Source organism: Jaculus jaculus, chromosome 1 (genome assembly GCF_020740685.1).
Source record: "Jaculus jaculus isolate mJacJac1 chromosome 1, mJacJac1.mat.Y.cur, whole genome shotgun sequence".
Lineage (NCBI taxonomy): Eukaryota > Metazoa > Chordata > Mammalia > Rodentia > Dipodidae > Jaculus > Jaculus jaculus.
The window spans coordinates 281,036,365-281,058,720 of NC_059102.1; the positions used below are offsets into that span (position 1 = coordinate 281,036,365).

Genomic DNA, 22,356 nt, shown 5'->3' on the forward strand with positions numbered 1-22,356 from the left:
GCATGAACTTTCTATAACTGAAATTCTTCAGATTCTTCTTGGTTTATCGCAAATTCATAACAATAATTCAGCAACAAAATCAGTAAAAATTAAAAATTTCTATTGCTGGAGACATGGCTGGCAGTTAAGGCACTGGCCTTCCAAGTTTAACAATCCAGGTTGAGTGCCCAGTAGTCATGTAAAGCCAGATGCACTGAGCGGTACATGCATCTGGAGTGTGGTTGCAGTGTCTGGAGTCTTTGGCACGCTTGTTCTCATTCTCATTCTCTCTCTCTCTCTCTCTCTCTCTCTCTTTTTCTCTCCTTGCAACTAATTAAAAGTTTAAAAATTCAAAATTTTCTTAATATTACAACTAAGACACTTTAAGACTTGGCACTTTTGTAATGGGGCATACCTCCATTACCCCACAGATTGTATATCTAGAGGTGCTTAACTATTCACTATTTCTGGAATACAAGATTTTATACATCTCCCCATCTTGCTCAAATAGTTTTTAATACTTGTAATACCCATTTATTGGATTAATTATTTTTCCTAGTAAGCAGCAGTTTCTCTACAGCTAAGTTCACACATAGGTTTCTTCTAAAAATTTTTCCCCAGCCCTACCAATGGTAAATAAATTTATGTGATTAGTTATAAATAATACACTTTGGACAGAGGATATGGCTCCATGGGTATATTCTGGTATTGGCTTTCAAGATTGTCTTTTTTGTTATATGCTTCAATTTTGTTTCATTTTACAATAAAGAAATAACTTGTAGTTCAGTTCAAAACCTTACTTGAACACTTAACTATATTTCTACGTTTTTAAAAGCACTTTGTGTTCCATGTTTGTGGAGGTTACAGGACAACTTCAAAGTGTTGCTAATTTCTTCCCACATTCCTAAAACTAGGGCTCTCTTGCTTTTTGTTGTTGTTGTTGTTGTTTTGTTTTTCTGCCACTGGGAATACCAGCATCCTAGCTAGCTCATGAGCTTTGGAATTTTCGTTCTACCTCCCATTCCTGTAGGCATGTAGGCAAGACAGATGCATGTGCCACTTTGTATTTTACTTTAAATGGATGCTGGGATTGGCTTTAGGACAGCAGGGTTATGGAGCAAGAACCTTGAGCTGCTAAGCCATTTTCCAGCCTTGAATTTCAAATATTTTTCAATGTACAACACATGTTAGCCAGAAAATAATACAAGATCCTTCCCCTCAAAGAACAAGAGAAAGTCATGTTTTTACTCCTCTTAGAAGCAAACTTGGAAGGCAAGACAGATCATTTGAATTAAGGGCATGGAAATGAAGGCCACTTTGCCCATCCTCAGTTCTCTGTAATCAGGCTCACAGTGTCTTCAAGGCTTCACTGTGTGTAGTTTTAAAACCTTATTTATTTCTCTTTGAAAAGGGAAGGATTTGGACTTTACATTTAAATAAAGCAAGGTTTGAGCCTGGAAACTGTGGGTTTAGGTCACTTTCCTTATTTGTAAAATACAATAATAATAGTGTAATCTCAGAATTATTGTGACAGCTAATTGATATGGTTTTATTTAGGAAATACAGAATAGATATGAATTTCTTTTTTCTTCTTTTTACGCTTATCATGGTGGGTGGGAATTTCCAAGTAGAACAAATGTTCTGGCTCCTCGTTGTCTTCAGCTGGACTCCATGGGATCCACAACAGGACTGGAGACAATTGCTGGAGCAAATACCAGTGAAACAAGAGGATATCCTTTATGTTATTAAATAACTTTCATTTCCTTTCCAGAAAACCTACATGTGATCTAGCTATACTAAGATGGCTCTATTTATAAAAATCTGTGTATCTACACTTTACTAAAGTTCAATTAAATTTCTTGAAGTTTACACATTTGCCCAAGTAGCTTGCTTCTGTGGTTTGCCGTGTATTTACTCCTTGTTGCTCACACTTTTAAGTTAGATGGATATTAGTAATATAAAAAACAATTAGTAATTAGTAATTAGTGGATTATCTTTGTGTTCTTTATAGCATAGGAGGGAAACTTGGTGAAATATTAGCCTGGGTATATTATGTACAGTAGAGATAAGCCATATTTTATCAACAAATTTAGGTATAATAAAATAGTAAATATATCTATGAAAATAGTTTGTGATTACAGTTTGTTTCTTTTCTAAATAATATGAATACTTTGCAGACATCATTAAAGGTGGTGATATATATACTTACTTTGTAAATGATAAGAGAACCATGCCAAGCTAAACACATTTATGATTTTCTTCTAGGCAAAAAATCATGCAAAAATAGGATTAAAGGAAGTGAAAAGTAAGCTGAAACATAAGGTGTGTGTGTGTGTGCGTGTGTTCTCTTCACTCTACCTTCATTCTTGTAATAGTTTGAAGCATATATTTAGGAAACCACATGAGATTTATGTTTTAGTGGCGTCTGAAATATGCATATGCCTTTGTTCAAGAGTTCTTTTTGTAACAAGCCCTCAGGCAATTATCTGCTACGCTATATACATCCACCAATAATCTCTTTATTGTTTGCATATTTTCTCGCAAAACATGAAGATCTTCAAACATGGTGTATGCTTTTATCAAACTGAATGCTGTAATATTACAATTGAAGCAGTGGCTTCAAACTGAGCATTCTTCTTCTTAAAGTTCTTTTGCTTAGAAATAATCCAGAAATGCCACTATTTGGTTTTGTAAGCTCATTCCAATAGTATTTAATATGAATAGAAGAATTTTATTAATATATAAGACTGTGTATGAGGATTTACAATTAACTCCATAAATATTACAGGCATATGGATATAAATATGTGTGTTTGGCTTGATCTTATATCTCTACAGATTTTATTGCCAGTATGTTTTGAATTTTTGCCCTTGAAAAAAGCATATTATTTAAAATCTTCCATTGTACTAATTATAAATATATTATATTCATATAAATGTTATTTAAATTATTCAAAACAAGGGGCTGTCAAGAAAGCTCAGTGGATAAAATACTTTCTTTTCAAGTATGATATTCTGAATTTAAGCCTAGAACCCATTTAAAAGAATGTGGTACATGCTTGCAATCTCAGCACTGGGAAAGTGGAGACATGAGGATTCCTTGAGCTCACTGAAGAGCTAATTTAGCCTAATTTGTGAACTTCAGACCAAGATAGACCCTGTCTCAAAGAGAGATGGATATTTCTGAAATGGCATGTGAGGCACATGCATAGGAATTTGTACACATGCAACTGCACACACATCTGCACACCTACACACAAAAATACATCACACATGCACTCAGCACATATGCACATACAAAATTAATTAAGCTGGAATTATTTTGAATATTACTAAATCATGCTATAGAAAACAGTATTTTTCTAAATACATTTTTTACATTTATAGCTGAAATATTAGTTATAAACATGTTTACTGGTACTTGATTAATAAGAAACAAGTAAGAGAGTATTGTAAACTAAATAACTATAGTTTTTTTTTCCTGTGTAGGAAAATGAGGAAGATTATGGAACATGTTCTGGCTTGGTACAATATACACCAGTTTATGCATTACACAATGAAAAGGGAGGATACATAGAAAAGCACACACCTTCCCAGGTAAGCTTATTTATCCTTTGTGCTTCTACATAATAAAATTATGCAATATCAATAAAATATTCAGTAGTAACTTGATCCCATTATTTTTTATATTGTGATAAGAAAATTTGCAGTATTGACCAAGGGGAAGAGTGGGTAGAATATGGGCATCCAGTAGTGAATTATATGTCCCACATAATGAGTCTCTATATTAGGTCAGCTTCCTTATCCCTAATCTGAAAATCTAACGTTCAAAACTCTTTGAGCACTAAGACGGTAACAGAAGGAAAAAAAAAAAAACTTGCATATAACCTTAGTCATGTTTATTAAAATATATTTATTTAAAAATTGAATAAAATTACCTGCAGACTATGTTTATAATGTATGTGTGAATTGTAGATGAATTTTCTTTACCCTTGTGTCTGTTTCCCAAGATCTCTTAGTATGTATGGTATAGATACTCTAAAATCAAAAATGTCCACATTCTGAAATACTCTGATCTCTAGCATTTTGGATAATGAAAACTCAATTGGTATTTTATTATGTCCTCATAGAGCTCATAATCCACTAAGGGGAGGGAGATAATTAAATATGTGATTGCATAGAATGTGACTAACTTGATAATGAACAGGAAATTATAGTTGTCCTTTGCTACAAACAAAATGAAACTCATACATAGATGTGATCATTAAATTTAAAGGTCAATTTATGATAGACCCATTCAAAGTTGAAAATATTATAATAGAATGTGCATTTGCTTTACCTAGCTTACTGCGCATCATAACTTAAAAAAGCATCACTCTGCAGAGGTATTCATCCTCTTGATTGTGTGCCTACTAGGAGCTGTGACATCCCACTCCTGCCCATACTATGTCACTTATTACTAGCTATGAAAAATTCAAACTTGAAACGTGGTTTTTACTTAACATAGATTGATTTCTTGCCATAATAAACTTAAAAAGATCTGAAGCCAAACCATTATACTTGGGAGATAGGTCTATTTTTTTCTATTTTATTTGCTTTTTATTTAAAGCTTCTTCCTAAAAATGATGCCACTAAAAATATTGCCCCAGATGATAAAATGTAGCAAACAGGAACAGTGTGTGACTCACATTTTATACAATATAGGCTTGTGGAGAAGGATGAATATATGAAGGAGGATAGAGATTAAAAAGTAAATAATGCTATGACAGGTGTTAAACAAACAGAACTAAGAAACTAAGAAACTAACAAACAGAACTAAGAAAGCACCCCAAAGAACAAAACCAACAAAATGAAAGGAATTAATGCACACTTTTAAGCAATAACTCTGAATATTAATGCACTCAGTTCTCCAATCAAGGTACAAAGAGCAGATTAGATTAAGGGTGCTGCCACTAAGAAGCACACATCATCAAAGATAGACATTACCTTAGTGTGAAATAATGGTAAAGTTATTTCAAGAAAATGGAGCTAAGAAACAAGCATGTGTTCTTATTCTAATATCTAAAAATACATACTTAAGAAACTAGTCAGAATGATAACGAAAGTCTCTTCATACTGATAAAGGGAACACTCCATCAAAAGAACATTAAATTGTAAACACTACTATGTGTAAAGTCACAGGTTAGTCCTGACCCAGTAACAGTAGGTGATTTCAATATCCCTCTTGTACTAACAAGACAAGTAATCCATCCAAATGCTACAAAATATACGCTCTTCTCAGCAGCCATGTAACTTCTCTAAAATAGATCACATAAGCTAGTCTCAACAAATATAGGAAAAGTATATTCTAATCTAATCACAATGAAATCAAGCTAGAAATCAACAACAAGAGAATTACAGAAAATACACAAGCTCATTTAAACTATACACTTTTGAATGATGAAAGGGTCAGTGAAGCAATCAAAAACAAATTTTAAAATTTCTAGAACTGAATGAAAATTAAAATATACCATACTGAACATTGAGATATAAAGCAGTCCTAAAAGGGAAGTTTATAGCTCATATGCCTATATTACAAAGTCAGATCAATTTCAAATAAAAGACTTAATAATACAATTTAAAACCTTAAAAAAACAAGGAGAAAAAAGGCTAAAAGCAGAAGCCAGAAAAAAAATAAGATCAAGGCAGATATTAATGAAGCAGAAATAAATAATTATTACAAAGTATCAATAAAATGAAGTTAGTTCTTTGAAAAGAAAAATAGGATTAAGAAACACTTAGGTCAAATAAATAAAATTAGAGGTGAAAAGGAAGACATAACAGATACCACTAAAATTCAGAAAATCATAAGGAGTTTCCTTAAAAATATGTATTGCACTAAATTGGAAAATCTAAAAGAAATGGGTGCACTTCTAGATGTGTATAATTTACTAGGCTTAAGTTAAATCAAATAAATAATTTATACTTCTAAAATGAGATTTTTTTAAAAAAGCCAAAAGACCCAGGTTCAATTCCCCAGGACCCACATGAGAGAGATGCACAAGGTAGTGCATGCATCTGGAGTTCATTTGCAGCAGATGGAGCTGGTGTGCCCACTTTCTGCCCCCCCCCCCCATCTCTTTCACTTTCTCTCTCTCTTTGTCTCTGTCTCTCTCCCCGCCCCCCTGTCTCTCAAATAAATAAAAGGAAAAAGATCTTTAAGGAAGAATTAAAGCCAAAGCTTCTCAAGTTATTCTATAAAATAGAAAATGAAGAAACACTTCCACCTTTTTTTTCATGAAGAAAAGGAACTCTGTCTCACTGATACCAAAACCAAATAAAGATGACACAAAAAAAGAATATATACCAATCTTCCTGATAAACATATATGTACAAATGTTCAGTAAATACCTGCAAACTGTATTCATGAACCATCAAAAAGAATCATTTACCATGATGAAGTTGGCTTCATTCCAAAAACATACATAAATCAGTAAATATAATTCATCACTTAAATGAACCCAAGGACAAATGCCTCATGAATACCTCAATAGAGCCACAAAAGGCCTCTGACAAAACCCAATAGCTCTTCATGATAAAAACACTGAAAACCTAGCCATGCCTATGGGCATGAAGGGAGGTAGAGTCAGGTGAATCTTCCAAAAGCTTGGGCCAGCTGGCGTGATGAGCAGAGTGGTGAACAGCAGAAGATGACTGATTCTGAAAAGTTGTCCTCTGACTTCTACATATGTGTCATGGAATGTCACTCACCCACACTCTCACACATCACACACACAACAAAAAGGCCTAGAGAAACTAGAGATGGGAGGGAGCATGTCCCAACATTCTATGACAACTTATAGCCAATATCATAGTAAATGGAGAAAAACTCAAAGTATTGCCACTAAAATCAGGAACAAGACAAGGGAGCCTATTCTTTCCATTCCTATTTAGCAAAATGCTTGAAGTCTTAGCTAGTGCACTAAGACAAGAGAAGGAAATAATAAGGATACAAATAGAAAAGGAAGAAGAAAAACTCTACTACAAAACAAGTATGGTAAACACTTTAAGTAAGGTGACAGGATACAACATTAACATACAAAAAATCTGTAGCTTTCCAATTACAAACATATAAGAAAAGAAACTAGGAAACAATGCCACTTACCATTGTCTCAGGAAAAAAAAAAAGAACTTGGAATAAACCCAACCAAGGAAGTGAAAGACCACTGCAATGAAAACACTGAAGAAATTGATGATGCTATTAGAAGATCCTCATGGGTTGGAGGAATCAATGTCATAGAGATCATCATTTTACCAAGACTAATTGCAGAATTACTACAGTCTTGATCAAAATTCAAGTACTATTCTTCACAGAAATAAAAGAAAAAAAGAATCTTGGACTGGAGGGATGACTTATAGTGGTTAAGGCATTTGCCTGCAAAACCAAAGGATCCCATTCCAATCCCCAGGACCCACATAAGCCACATGCACAAGGGGATGCATGCATCTAGAGTTTGTTTGCAATGTCTGAAGGCCCTGATGTGCCCATTCTCTCCTTCTCTCCCTCCCTCCCCCTCCCTCCCTCCCTCCGTCTCTCTCTCTCTCTCTCTCTCTCTCTCTCTCTCTCTCTTGCTCTCAAATAAATATATTTTTTTTAAAAATCTTAAAAGTTATATAGAAGTACAAATGACACTGGATAGCCAAAGCAATCCTGAGCAAAAAGAATAATGCTACTTGTAGCACCATACCTGATTTCAAGTTATATAACAATGCTATAATAATAAAATCAACATGGCGCTGGCTCAAAAATAGGCATGTAAGGGAATGGAATGTAATGGGAATGTGGTGGGATGGCAATAGGAAGAATGGAATGGACTGGAACTGGTATGAGAATAATATAATATAGAACAGGATAGATAGAAGTATATACAACTTAAAACTACCTAATTTGTTTTGACAAAAATGCCAAAAATACATATCATAGAAAAGACAGCATCTTCAACAAATGGTGCTGGGAAAACTGTATACTTGTATATAAATGAAACTATATCCTTATCTTTCACTGTAGCAGATAGCTTCAGGTTCACTGAGATGAACTTCCAGACCAGGCACAGTTATGGAGGAAGGGATATTTATTGAACCTTACAGATCCAGGGGCAGTTCCATAATGGCAGAAGAAACTGGCCTGCTTTCACAGGACCAAGCAGAGAGAGAAGAGAAGCACAAGCCAAAAAGCCAAAAGCCACAGCACACTTCAGGAACTCCTGCTAGGCACACTTTGCATATCTTTAGATTGAAATCTGAAACCCACCTAAGATCCACCCAGTGACATTGCCTGCAGCCAGGTGGCTGCAGAAGGCAAACTACAAACAATAAAGAACTGAATATATTGAGGGCCGTATATTCAAACTACCACACTCACCTTGCAAAAAAGTTAACTCCAAATAGATCAAAGAACTCAGTGTAAGACCTGAAAGTATGAAACTACTGAAGAAATATTAGAGAATACTATCAAGATAATGAACATTTTAGATATTGTCATTCTGAAGAGGACTCCAGTTGCTCTGGAAATAAGTCTCAGCAGTTGAAATATCAGACCTCATGAAAATTGCAAGGTTCTGTGCAACAAAGGAAACGGTTGAATGAAAAGACTACCTACAAAATGGGAGAAAATCTTTTCTAGCTGTATATTTTATAGAGTATTAATGTCCGGAATATTCAAATAACTCAATATCTAAGCAATAAGTTAAACAACCTAATCCAAAAAAAAGGGGGGATGTAAAGAGAATTCTCAAAACAAGAAATACAAATAACCAACAAATACTTTTAGAGTGTTCAACATTTTTATCTGTTGGGGAAATGCAAACTAAATGGGGTGTTTTGAACTTCCAACACACCCCATTTCTGATGTCTATCATCAAGAAAACAAATGCTGTCAAGAATGTGGAGAAAGGGAGTTCCATCCCACTGTTACCAGATATGTAAGCAGGTGCATCCACTGTGGAAATCAGTGTAGGCATTTCTCAACAGAAGCTAAAATAGAATTATTATAACCCAGCTATACTACTTTTGGATATATACCCAAACAACTCAATATACTGCCACAGCCTTCACACCCATCAACTGATATATGGATATGGAAGATGTGGTACATATATACAATGGGGTTATATTCAGCTACAAAGACAAAAACAAAATTTTGAAATTTGTAGGAAAATGGATGGAACTGCAAAGATTATATTAAGTGAAGTAACTCAGGGTCAGAATTAGAAACACTGAAGGTTCTCTCTCATATATGAATATATGCTTCTAACTTTTCTATATGTACACTTAGGTAGGAGTGAGTGTGTTAAAGACCAGAAAACTAAAAAGGGCTCCATAAAAAGGGAACAAAAGAAGGTTTGAGGTTGGGTGTGGAAAGAGTGTAAGACAAATGTGATATGAAAGTTGAAGGGGAAATAATGATGGGGATAATTTAAATAGTGACAGGAGCATGGGCGTGGGAGAGAGGAGGGATGGGGGTATTAAGAAAAACTAAGCATTCATGAAAAATCTAAAGAACCTGGCTGATAAAGGGACCTGATAATGGGTAAGCTAAACAAAACTGAATTTTTTAAATGTTTAAACAGAAGTATCTTACATATTGCAATATTGCTGGTTCAGTTATTTCATTCATTTGTTTGCACTTTATGATGTTCAGTTAAACATGACAGAATTGAGAAGTAAGGTGTATTCTTTTAAGAACTCTCAAATTATTTTCCTACTTCACATATATGAATTTGTTAAACTACAATGTGAATGTTGATAGTATCCCAATAAAAATCTCTTAAATTCCAGGTATGGTGACATATGCCTTTAATCCCAACACTTCAGGTAGAAGGATCATTGTGAGTTTGAGGTCAGCCTGGGCTAAAGTGAGACCCTACCTCAAATAAACAAAAATAAATAAATAAATAAATCTCTTTAGTAATAAATATCTGAACTTCAAGAAGCATGTATATCCCACATGCATCCAGTTTATCACTAGGTTGTACATGTGTGTGTGTTTGTGTGTGTATGAATATATATATATATATATTTTTTTTCCAAACATTGATGACCTAATATGTACTATAGTTTGAGGCCTGGCATATTTGTTTACTGAGGTTGAATCAGGTTGTTTAGCTTTAGACTCATGTAGATACTTACCACAGAGCTACAGTTTTGTCCCTCTAGTAATTATTTTTATGCTATTTTCAACCTTTATTATATTTTACACAAAGCTCCCAGAATACAGTACTAGCTTTCCTTTGAGTTGGTGATTATCTTGCTCTGAAATAATAGCCTGATGGTAGCCAGCAGCTTATTTATAAAAGCAGTTATATGGTACATTCAAATTGATCGTATAATCTCATACTTGATTTGAATTACTTAATCTCATGATGTTAGCAAATACAAATGAAATAAAAAGAATATCTGTTATTAGGATGTAAATATTTCCTAGGATGTTCAAGTATAGAATTATATGTAGTATTGGAACTAGACAATGGAAAGAAGTAAAAGAAAAATGTCAGCTCCCTTTTCCTTCCTACTTTCCCTCTTTCCTCTTTTTCCCCTTTAATCTTACTCCATACCTGTATCTCTACCTTCACCACCTATGCCTGTTGTACTTTCTGTATCTTGTTTTCCCCCTCTCTTTCCCTGACATAAATCTTCCAGGCCATCATTTGAAGTATCTACTAGAAGTGGACAGAAATTCTGGAATGGAATTTCTGTAGAAGAATGTAATCAGCCTGTTTGGACCAGGCTTTAATCCTCAGCTAAGGAAACTCTAGCCGGAGAAGGAAGAAGGACTAGGAGGATTCTGTTAGGACACTAGAGAAACAGTTCTCAGATAAAGAATTTTAAGGACTGACATCATATCTCATGGCATTTACTACGTGCAGTTTCTGTATAATGCCATTTGTCAAAACCCTTTTGGAAAAGACAAACAAGCAAAAAAAAAAAAAATCTACTTTATATTCCTGAAGGCCATAACTTTGTACCATAGATTCAAAGCTTAATAACTTGAAGCCTAGACAACAGAAAAGGGTGGTTTCTAGCCTTATTTCCCACACAAAGTTTAAGCCACTACTGCAAACAAGAAATGCTACAACTGGAAATAAAGTTAACTGTATGACTTGCACACTGGGCAAGGAAATCATGAAGTATTAGCCATAGTTTGCAGCTTTGTCTCTGCAGCTGAAATTGTTGAAGTTCCCTTGCTTCTCTTTTGCAGATAATCCAGTTGCATTGATGTGATCAGAATGATTCAGTGTGTTATAGAAGAAACAGACAGCTGGTGCTTGAGTCAGTAACATACTACTTTGTGATGATTTCTATATCAGTGAGCTTCTCTACTTCTAACTCCTCATGCAATAATGCTAGGAACCCAACATGTTAAGATGCTCAGAAGCATGCATGTTCACGTGTGTGTGTGTATCTGAAATACATACATTTTTTTTCTGGAAAAAATATAAGTAAAGCCAGAATCTAAATATTTGTGTGCATTTGAAAACACTAATGTTTATACCTTTGTTTTTCACCCATTTCTAAAACTAAATAAAAATCTTAACAGAAATCACAGAATAAAAGTTTAAAATTTACATATAATGTATTTAAGTTATACAACATTTGTGATAAAGTAAAAATAAATATAGTAAAAAGCTATTAAGGCTAGTCCCTTACTTAATAGCCAACATGAAGCAAAAAGTACAACTACATAACGCCTAATGCACGAGGGGTTTGGGGAGTTATTTCCCCCATGAAAGTGGTTCCTTCCAGAATTGCATAATCATTCTAAGAGACAGAAAAGATGTTGCATACCCACTAGTGAATTCAGGTTGATGTAATCTTGTGCTTGCATCCTAGCAGATGATAGGATGGCTCTTTTGGAGACCAGAGTTCAGTTTATGTCTTCTCTTCTATACAATTTCTATTTGAAATGCTCAATGCCTCTGTCTGAGTGCAGCATTGTGTAGACAAGGGTGTAGGCTTTGGTTGTTATAGACATAACTTGCCTAGCTGGACAAAATAATATTAGCTTTTAGCATTGAGCAAAATAAACCATCCCTTAACCCTCCTTTACTTCTAAAAATTATAACAGTACATGTCATTTCCTAGGATGCTATAGATATTACAGATAGTGTGCATAAAAATCTTCCATGTAATAGATATTCCAAAATTTATACTTATTTATATGTACACATATGTCTTTAGGGCCAGGTCTTTTATGACAATAGCACTATTTGACTTTTTTCTCCTTTAGAAGTTGTCTAGAATTACTGATAACCCTCTGGTTACAAAAGTAACAGGGATTCCTAAAATTATCTTTCTTTATTCTGAGTGTGATTTCTGACTATAGATCTCACTGAATGATTTGAAAAGCAATATGTTACTCTACTTAGAAATCCTATCTCTAGCATTATAAGGTGATGATGTATGTGTCAGCAAAATTCAGCGGTGATTATGGACTTGACTTTCATTTCTAGTCCATTTAATACTCAGAAGTGGAACTCAGTTGTAGAAAGAATGTTCCATTTCCAGTTTCCACCAAGACTTGCCAATGAAATTTATTTTTCAAATGTGAAAATGAGATTGTGATAATGTAAATTCTAAAAATGTGTCTTAATGTACCAAAAAAGGCTAAGTGTTAGATTCTTGAAGCTATGGAAATGAGAAAAACCTTAAAATATGTCTATTCCATTGCTTTGTTTATCTTTGGAACAGTTAGATTGTAAATCTAAAATCTACTCCCCAAAATTATAATTTATGGGTTGGTCTGCTAATTAGTATGGTTATTTTTTTTTTGTTGATGAAGCTTAAATAAATGTCAAGGGTACAGCCACAAAGATCTCCCAATTAAGCTTCACGTTTGTAAAACCCAATCTTTTCCCTTTTGTATGAAGATGACAGTTCTAACAGCAGACCCAACCTAACAGGACTCCAGGGAAAGGGTCCTCTTCTGTTTTGATTAAACACAGAACCTGCTGGTCATAGTGCAGAGCAGTTTTAATCCCATACTTACCTTCTTTAGTCAGTTTTCTGTGAAACAAAATCCTAAAGACTTTGTGAACAATATTTAGACCATCAAGCTTGTCTTGGGAAATTTTGAATTTTCTAAGAAACTCTTTACCTGTCCCTAATAGGGAAATTTTATATAAATCTGAGACATTGCTCCATTTTAATGTTAGCCATTCTTGGCTTAGTCCAGCAATTGTGGCACCCTCTCACACATAGTCATACTAGTGAACAAGCCTGAGAGTGCTGCTCTAACATAAGTCAGCATGGACAGATGGATGACCCTGAGCAAGGCAAAATCACTACCACAACATCTAGTGAAAGTGGACAGTTTAATCCTTTTGTTAAGTCCTGTTAAAACCCTGGCATGCATATCACTTTTAACTACTTCATGTCTGGGACAGATAGCAGTGCACTTAGATTTTTTACCACTTCAGAGACTACTGTTCATTTGTGATGTGTGCCTACTGAAAAATACTTACTCTTGAAATGTAGTTAAGATTAAACCCAAATACAGTATTTACAAAATGGAAATATGTTTAATAGTCATACTTCTACCACGCACTGATAGACATCTACTGTTAGCATAATCTTTTTTTAAAAATTATTTATTTATTTATTTATTTGAGAGATACAGACAGAGAGAGAATGGGCATGTCAGGATCTCCAGTCACTGCAAACAAACTCCAGATGCATGTGCCCCTTGTGCATCTGGCTAACGTGGGTCCTGGAGAATTCAAGCCTCGAACCGGGGTCCTTAGGCTTCACAGGCAAGCGTTTAACCACTAAGCCATCTCTCCAGCCGGTAGCATAATCTTATATAGGCTAGTAGCTAGAAAGAAGACAATTAGCTATTGAGTAATTAATGAAGATATTTTTATTATAAAATATATCTGTAAGATTATTTGAACCCATTGTGCTCACTCAAAAATAAGAGTTTGCTGGCTTTTTGATTTTTTTACATCTTAGTTTATGTGACATTCTAGTGGATTTGAATATATATGACCTAAATTTATAATCGACAAGTTATAAACATTCATCTTTCACTAACATGCAAGCATGCTCTGAAAATAGACACAAACACATGCACACACACACATACAATTTTAGCTCATGCAGATTTGTAAATAGTGCATTTCATAGTGATGGTTTGAATAGGAACTATAAAGAAATCACAATATGTTAACATTCTCTTTAAAATATGAACAGTGAGATGTGCTGTTTTATAGATAGTAAATATATTTTAAATGCTACAAATAAAATTAATTTTTCTGTGAAATGTTAAAAAATAAAAACTTTCTTGGGAGGCTGAGGTAGGAGGATCACTGAGTTTGAGGCCATCTAGAGACTACATAGTGAATTCCAGGTCAGCTTGGAGTAGAGCAAGAACCTACAAGTAGTCCATGGTATAGGATATATGGCAAACCTTCCTTCCTGTGGCCAGTAGTACTTCTTGTCCAGGTCATCTGTGAAACTACAAGTAGTTCAGTTCCTGGTGGTTGTGGCCTATACTTTTAATTGTACTTGGAGGGCGTGAAAAGGAGGATCAAAGCTAAAACCTACCTGGGTTACATGATAAGAAGACCCTGTCTCAGGAAAAAAAAAAAAAAAAAGAGTGTCCCAGTTTGACAAGAAAAACATTGGCTGTAAATAATGAAGCAAGAATGATAATTATGCCGCCGGGCGTGGTGGCACACGCCTTTAATCCCAGCATTTAGGAGGCAGAGGTAGGAGGATTACCGTAAATTTGAGGCCACCCTGACACTACATAGTTAATTCCAGGTCAGCCTGGGCCAAAGTAAGACCCTACCTCAAAAAAAAAAAAAAAAAAAAGAAAAAAAAGAATGATAATTATGCCAGTCGGTGCTGCAGGTGAGGACATGGCAAGTATATTAGGAATACATAAATTTGTAAAATATGTTTTACATAATAACAAAAGTGGTACCAAATCATGATAAAATTTGTTAATTTATATTTTTATAATTTTTTGTGTTTAACACTTTGTTTACTTTGGTTAAGCATTGAAAAGTAATAAGGAAATAGGAAGCTTCAAATGATTATTTATTTATAACTTTTAAAAATTTATTTATTTATTTATTAGTTTTGTACTCAGTGAATACAGTCAAGTAGGTACCATTGTTAGGCTCGTCCATGTCCTATCCCCTTCCCCCGGCCCCTCCTTGTTGAGGTATATGGGTCATGCATTGTGGAGTTAGCACACAGTTATGGGTAAGAGAAATGTCTCTGTGTATCATGACCCAATGTGTGGCTCTGACATTTTTTCCACCCCCTCTTCCACAAAATTTATTATTTTTATTGATTGATTGATGGATGGATTTTTTGAGGCAAGTTTTCACTGTAGCTCAGTCTAGCCTGGAATTCACAGTGATCCTCTTGAGTGCTAGGATTAAAGGTATGTACCACCACACCCAGCTGATGAAGCATTTTTGAACTAAGCTAAGTGAACATGCCCATATAAGGCTGGACTCACAAAGTGGCACACATGTTTGGAGTTTGTTTGCAGCAACAAAAGACTCTCCTTTACGCATCCATATTCATATTAATATCCATACTCTCACTCATAAATAAATAAATGCACTAAAATATTGCTGAAATGAAAACACATTATAACAGTATGCATTCCAAAGTAACTCTTTCACATAGGATATGTATTTGGCCTAATTTATTCTAATGACAGTAATTGATAAAATTGGTCTTTTAATCTACTCTGAAAAATATGAGTAACATATTGTTAATTAGAAAGAACAGGTTTTTTTTCATTGTTGTTTCACTGTTGAAATAATACAAATTTCTGATATTAATTTGTTTACCCCCACCAAAATAAAAATGTTATGGATCATAAGGGTTCCCTCTAGTGGAAGTTACATAAACTTTCCTTAAAAGAAGATAAAATTTATAAGAACCTTTCTGACTAGTCTCTTAAACACAATAGGGTATACACATTGGGGCATTTATATTGTCATAAAATTGCTAAAGACCATTATTCAATGAAAGAAAAAATTCAACACCAGCTCTCAGTAACTGGCTGGGGTTTCATTTTTTTTAAGCTTGATTTTCTGAGCCATGTTTGTATATTTAAAAAGATACATATGGAAACATGTATTCCATATATAGTTTGAAAGTTTAAACATTTTTGTTATAATATTACTTCTCTCTCTCTCTCTCTCTCTCTCTCTCTCTCTCTCTCTCTCTCTGTGTGTGTGTGTGTGTGTGTGTGTATCCACAGAAATGTTATTTATTGCCATTTATATGTATATTTATTTATTTATTTTTGGTTTTTCAAGTTAGGGTCTCACTGTAGCTCAGGCTGACCTGGAATTCACTATGTAGTCTCAGGGTGGCCTCGAACTCATGGAGATCCTCCTATCTCTGCCTCCCGAGTGCTGGGATTAAAGGCGTGCACCACCATGCATGGCTTTATTGCAAAATCTTGAAACAAAATATAAGTTCTCAATTTTTCATTTCAGTAATTTTAGTTAAAATATTACCATCAAACAATTCATTTGGAATCATGCAACTAGTATTTTTCTCCTTATGTTATGTCTTTTTTAACTTTGTAATTTTTATTACCTTTTTAACTTACAAGAAATCTGATTAATCACCAACAGTATTCAATTTTTAGAGTATTAATTTTTTTGTTAAAAATAATTCTTATTTTCTCTCAGGAAGTTTTTAGGCAGACAAATAAAGATTTTCCTCTGGAAAAGTATGTAGAACTGCTTTATGTTGGTCAATGATCAGTGTGCATGTTTATGAAAGGAAGAGCCCATCTTTTCTTTGTAGGGTTATTCCTACTGCCCTTCAGTGTCCCCTGGGAGAAAAATTGCCAGAGATGTCAGTAGATACATAATTACAAGAGTGAACATGATCTTATAATTTCTGAGGGAAACACTAGAACCATACATTAAATATCTTAAGTTTTTCTCTGTCCCTGTGCCAGTTACAAAATAGGACAACTATGTTGGTAGCCTTCTCTCATGGTTCTTTATGGTTTTGTAACATTGGGCTATAGTATTGACATTTCAGAGAAATCTCTCCTTCTTGTGCTATTGCCTATGTCTTGGACTTCTGTATTAAATAGTAGTTGTATTTAATTCCAAAACAAAAAAATGTAGTTTTAGTGTTAAGATTTGCTATATTGAGCACAGAAATCATTTGACTACTCTTTATCTAATTATGTGTGTGATTGGACACATTCTTGCTTAGAATATAATGATGTGGCAAATTTGAGAAGTAAATACAGCTATAACCGTTTTCCTAATCAGATTTTTAAATCCTTAGTTATATACCTACTGAAAATTTACTATATCAGGGCTGGAGAGATGGCTTAGCAGTTAAGGCATTTGCCTGCAAAGCCAAAGGTGCCAGGTTCCATTTCCTAGGACCAACATAAGCCAGATGCACAAGGGGCACATGGGTCTGAAGTTCATTTGCAGTGGCTACAGTCCCTAATTGTGCCAATTCTCCTTCTGTCTATCTCTCTTCTCTCTCTATCTCTCTCTGCTTGCAAATAAATAAATAAAAATTTTAAAACCTTCTTATATAAAAAAATTTACTATATCAAAATACTTGATAGTAATATGGTTCTGTTTAATAATGCTGATTTTTAAAAATATCCCCTCTTAGAAAAGCCAGCTTCACACTAGTAAATAGAGGCCACCAAGGTCTGCATACAGTGGGCCTGTCAGATAATAACAAACTTTTGTTAAATATTTGAAATATTTAAACTGCAAAATGTATTATTCAGGGCTGGAGAGATGGCTTAGCAGTTAAGCACTTGCCTGTGAAGCCTAAGGACCCAGGTTCGAGGCTCGGTTCCCCAGGTCCCACGTTAGCCAGATGCACAAGGGGGCGCACGCGTCTGGAGTTCGTTTGCAGAGGCTGGAAGCCCTGGCGCGCCCATTCTCTCTCTCCCTCTATCTGTCTTTCTCTCTGTGTCTGTCGCTCTCAAATAAATAAATAAATAAAATTATAAAAAAAAATGTATTATTCAAAGGGCCACTGTGTCATTATGCTTCATAGTCTTAGGAAATTTCTTTTGTTTAACTGATCAGTGCTCTCTTAGCTCTGAAAAATTAAGTGCAAAATTTATGTTTTGAAATATTAGCCATCCAAGATGCTATATTTTAAATGTGTATGGTTATATTTATGTGAACATTCCCAAAAACTGACTTAAAACCATTTAGCTTAGACCATGTTGCAGGCACACCTGTAGGTGAGTAATGAACATGTGAGTACATGGCCTCTTTTACCTAGGAGATGGTCTGCTCTAGAGTCCTAGTACAACACTGCCAACAGGTGAGTTTCTGTGCAGTGTCTGATCACAATAGAGAAATGAAATCTAGCACACTTTGCTACTGGGATGATTTCGATACACTATATCACCAAATTAGGAATCAGTTCTGACCTCTTATATTCTACTTCTAAAATCTAATAGTCAAGGATTTATTTGATCAAAGCCTAGAATTGATCCCAACATAATGAAAATAAGCGTTTATGAATGTACTTCCCTCACTCATCATTCTGCTTCATAAATATCAGGAAATACTACTTCGTCCTATCTTCAGCAGTAACTTGCCTCAAAGACATTAGTGAATTCCTAATTTGTGTTGAGAGCAAAATGAATTAGACTAGTTGATTGTACCCTTCAGTTATTGTGTATTGTGTTTCACATTTTCTTGCTGGTATTTTTCACTCTCTTTTCTTTCTTTCTATCTATCTATCTTTCTTTCTTTTTTGGATCTCTTTTCTCTTTGTGTTTCAGTTTGAATAATTTCTGTTGATTCGTTTTGATATTCACTGATTCTTTGTTTAGTCTGCTGATGGGCCTATCAAAATAATTTTAATCTATTATATGTTTTTATATCAATTTCATTTGGATCTTAGAAAGATTCTATCTTTGTCATCATCCTATCTACTCATGGGCTGTTTGTATTCATAATTCCTTTTTTTTGTTTTGTTTTGTTTTGTTTTTTGAGGTAGGGTTTCACTCTAGCCCAGGCTGACCTGGAATTCACTATGGAGTCTCAGGGTGGCCTCGAACTCACAGCAATCCTCCTGTCTCTGTCTCCCAAGTGCTGGGATTAAAGGTGTGTGCCACCACGCCCAGCTGTACCCATAATTCTTAATTGAATGTTTGGCCCTGTGTATAGAAAGCATTAATCGGTGTTTATATTCAGAAAAGGGGAAGGAATTTCTTTTTGAATATTGTTAGTATTCGGGTTAGACTATCAAAATTTGACCTAGAATTGGATTTTCTTATTGATGTAATATTCCTGGCATATAATTTTCTTGTGCTCAGAGTAGAACACTACTGGTGGAAGCCCAGGCTGTTTTATTGTTCTTGCTCCATCCTAAACTACCAGCAGTCTCTGGCTATTGAGTTACATGGGTCATAATGAGGGAGAAGGTTTTCTTTCCATTGTATTTCATCTCCACAGCAGTTAACTTCTGCTGCTCATTGCCTTGTCCTGGCCTTGTGGCTTTTCTCTGTTCTGGTATAGTTCCAGTCTTGGGAAGGCCATGTACCTCTGTACCTCACATGTGGGATCTCTTAGCTAGCAGCTCTGTTTTTTGTTTTTTGTTTTTTAATCTTTATGACAAATACCTCAAATAAACAACTTACAAGGAGGAGAAATTATTTTAGCTCGTGGCTTTCAGAGGTTTCAGAGATATACCCCCTGTTGCTTCGGGCCTGAGGCAAAGCAGAAGAGTATCATGGTGTCAGAGTCTACTCACCTCACAGCAGTTAAGAGAGGAGAGAGAGAGAGAGACCAAAGACAAGCTGTGCCTTTCTACTGCATATCCCTCCTCCCTATAGGTTCCACCATCTAAAGCATTCAGCACCTTCCAAACAGCTACTGAAACAGATCAAGTGTTAACAGGTGAGCCTGTGGAGGGCGTTTCATATTCAAGTTGAAAATAGCAGCACATTTTGCTTAAAAAAAAAAAAAAAGCTTCATTATATCATCACTCATCCTAGGTGGATGAGAGTTGCCTACCCTATCCTCAGCAGAGTAGATCTTTGCTTGATGAAGTATGGGGTCCTATCTTAGCAGATTTACCTCCATAGGACACAGTTTTGCTTCTATAATCCTCCAAACCCAGTAGTCTTAGGAATCAGTTTGGCAACTGCTCTAGGCTTTTGTTTCATACAAGTGGAAGATATAAATCAAATGAGGCTTAATGCCTGTACTCCATAGGAGCCTCTCACCTTCTCTGGCTGGACCCACCAAGGGAAGCTCTTCTCTATTTTCTGTAGACTTTGGGTCAGGAAAGCAGTATTTTAGACGTTGGTTACCTCAGCTCCTAAATGGGGCACTATTAAGATATACACCAACTTTTTAAAGACTGCACTCCTGCAATTCTAGCACTGTAGAAGTATGGCGGGAGAATTAGGAAGTCAAGGCCAGTCTGGATGGTACAATGAGTCACTTTCTCAAAAATATTTCCCTATATTATAAAAATCTTTATTTTATGAAGGCCAAATAATTGTGCTTACTTTTTTTTGGTTTTTCAATGTAGGGTCTCACTGTGGTCCAGGCTGACCTGGAATTAACTATGTAGTCTCAGGGTGGCCTTGAACTCACGGTGATCCTTCTACCTCTGCCTCCTGAGTGCTGGGATTAAAGGCGTGCGCCACCACGCCCTTTCTTGTTCATCAATTTATATCCCTCCTCCTACTCCAAAATTCCCTTTAAAAATTTACTTTAGGGCTAGAAAATCAATTAGTGGTTAAGGCACTTGCCTGAGAAGCCAAAGGACCCAGGTTTGATTCCCTCGGACCTATGTAAGCCAGATGTTCAAGATAGGGTATGTATCTGGAATTTGTGTGCAGCAGCTGAAGGCCCTGGTGCCCCCATTCTTTCTATCTGCTCCCTCCACCCCCGCTAAACAAATAAATTAAAAAGCTTTAAAAATTACTTTACATTTGCCTTGTTAATCTTTGTCTGCCACCTAGCGATCCCAGTAGTAACTGCAAGGCTAGGAGTTTCCTTAACACCTTAGGGGATTGATTCTGGACATTATGCAGTCGGGTATACTTTCTAGAAACCATTGTAGTGAAAAGAGAGGAAGCTTTTGCCCTGTTTATTATACCTAAACTATACTTGCTTCCTGAAGTCTCTTCAGACATTGAGTTCTGATGCTTTGTGACTTGCCCCTTCTACCTCTGTCAGATTCTGTGTATGTTTTCTTTCCTGTAAAACATTTTGTCTTCATCCGCCTCTTTTATTTCATCCACCATCTATCTACCTGTATGGCCAACTTCTTGAATGGGATCCTCACTAATAATTTCATTCCATACTGATATCTGTTGGTAGCAAGAATCCTTATCGTGTGTTTACTTCATGAATTTTCACATGTACCAAGTATGTACTTTATATTTTCATGGGAGCAGAATTTTGTTTTACAATTATGTATATTCAGAACCTAGAGATTGAGTATCATTAACATTGAGTTCATAGTCTAGTTTTTAAATTTATTGTTTCAAGATAATATAAAACTTTGCTTATTTCATTTTCTTATGAAATATTTTATATTCAGAAAGTATACCTTTCTTGTGCAGTAACTGGTACCCAGGAGAGTTGGTAATTGCACACCCTATATGTAACTCATGAGTGGCTAGTGTTTATGTTGTACCTGCAGGAGGTGTGCTTTCTAAGTGCCGTTGAAAGAGAAATTACCCTCTTCATTTCTTTTATATGCCCATTCATGTAGTTATTGCTGAATGGACATTTGTGTAACAAAGAAAGGCTGAAACTCAAAAAAACTGCCTTTCTTGCAAACTACACAGTAACATCTTTCAGTTACCTCCCAGTAAATGTTTGATTAAATAGCTTTTTAATGTTTGATATTATGTGGACATGCAAGTCAACCATCTATCCCATTCCTACCTTCTCTACCTTAACTTCTCATCTCCCATATTTCCCCATTAGATCTCTGATCTCCTCTCTATACTCATCTTCAATTACAGAGTATCCAGCTCTCTGCCTTTTTAGTGTGTGTGTGCCATCTAGTGATCTAAAGGGTAACTGCAAGTTATCATAGAACCCTGAAAGAATTTTGAGTACCAGTACAAGTTCTAATCCATGGCATAGCAGTAGTTACAGTTTGTATTTCCTTGATCTCTCTGATTGTCGTTCAATGGAACTTCACACATATTGTTCCCTTTTCTTATCATCTGACCAACACCTGCTACCTTTCATTGATTGAGGGAAAGTGTTTCCTTGACCTCCCAGTCTTTGTCAGATTCCTTGTAAGTGCTTTTATGGCATTCATAGCTTAGTGAGGTTTAATTTAAGCCATGCTTTTTTTTTTTAAAAAAAAGATTATTCCATTT

At 35.2% G+C, this 22,356-nt stretch overlaps 1 protein-coding gene across 3 annotated transcripts in view; it reads left to right on the forward strand.

Annotated features, from left to right (window-relative positions):
• Positions 1–22,356, forward strand: part of Dennd1b (DENN domain containing 1B) — a 265,313-nt gene that overhangs the window by 229,691 nt on the left and 13,266 nt on the right. For all 3 annotated transcript variants that reach the window (XM_045141132.1, XM_045141130.1, XM_045141131.1), the window contains 2 exons: positions 2,245–2,301; positions 3,468–3,575. In XM_045141132.1, the coding sequence (XP_044997067.1) occupies positions 2,245–2,301; positions 3,468–3,575 (165 nt within the window). The remainder of the gene's footprint in view (positions 1–2,244; positions 2,302–3,467; positions 3,576–22,356) is intronic.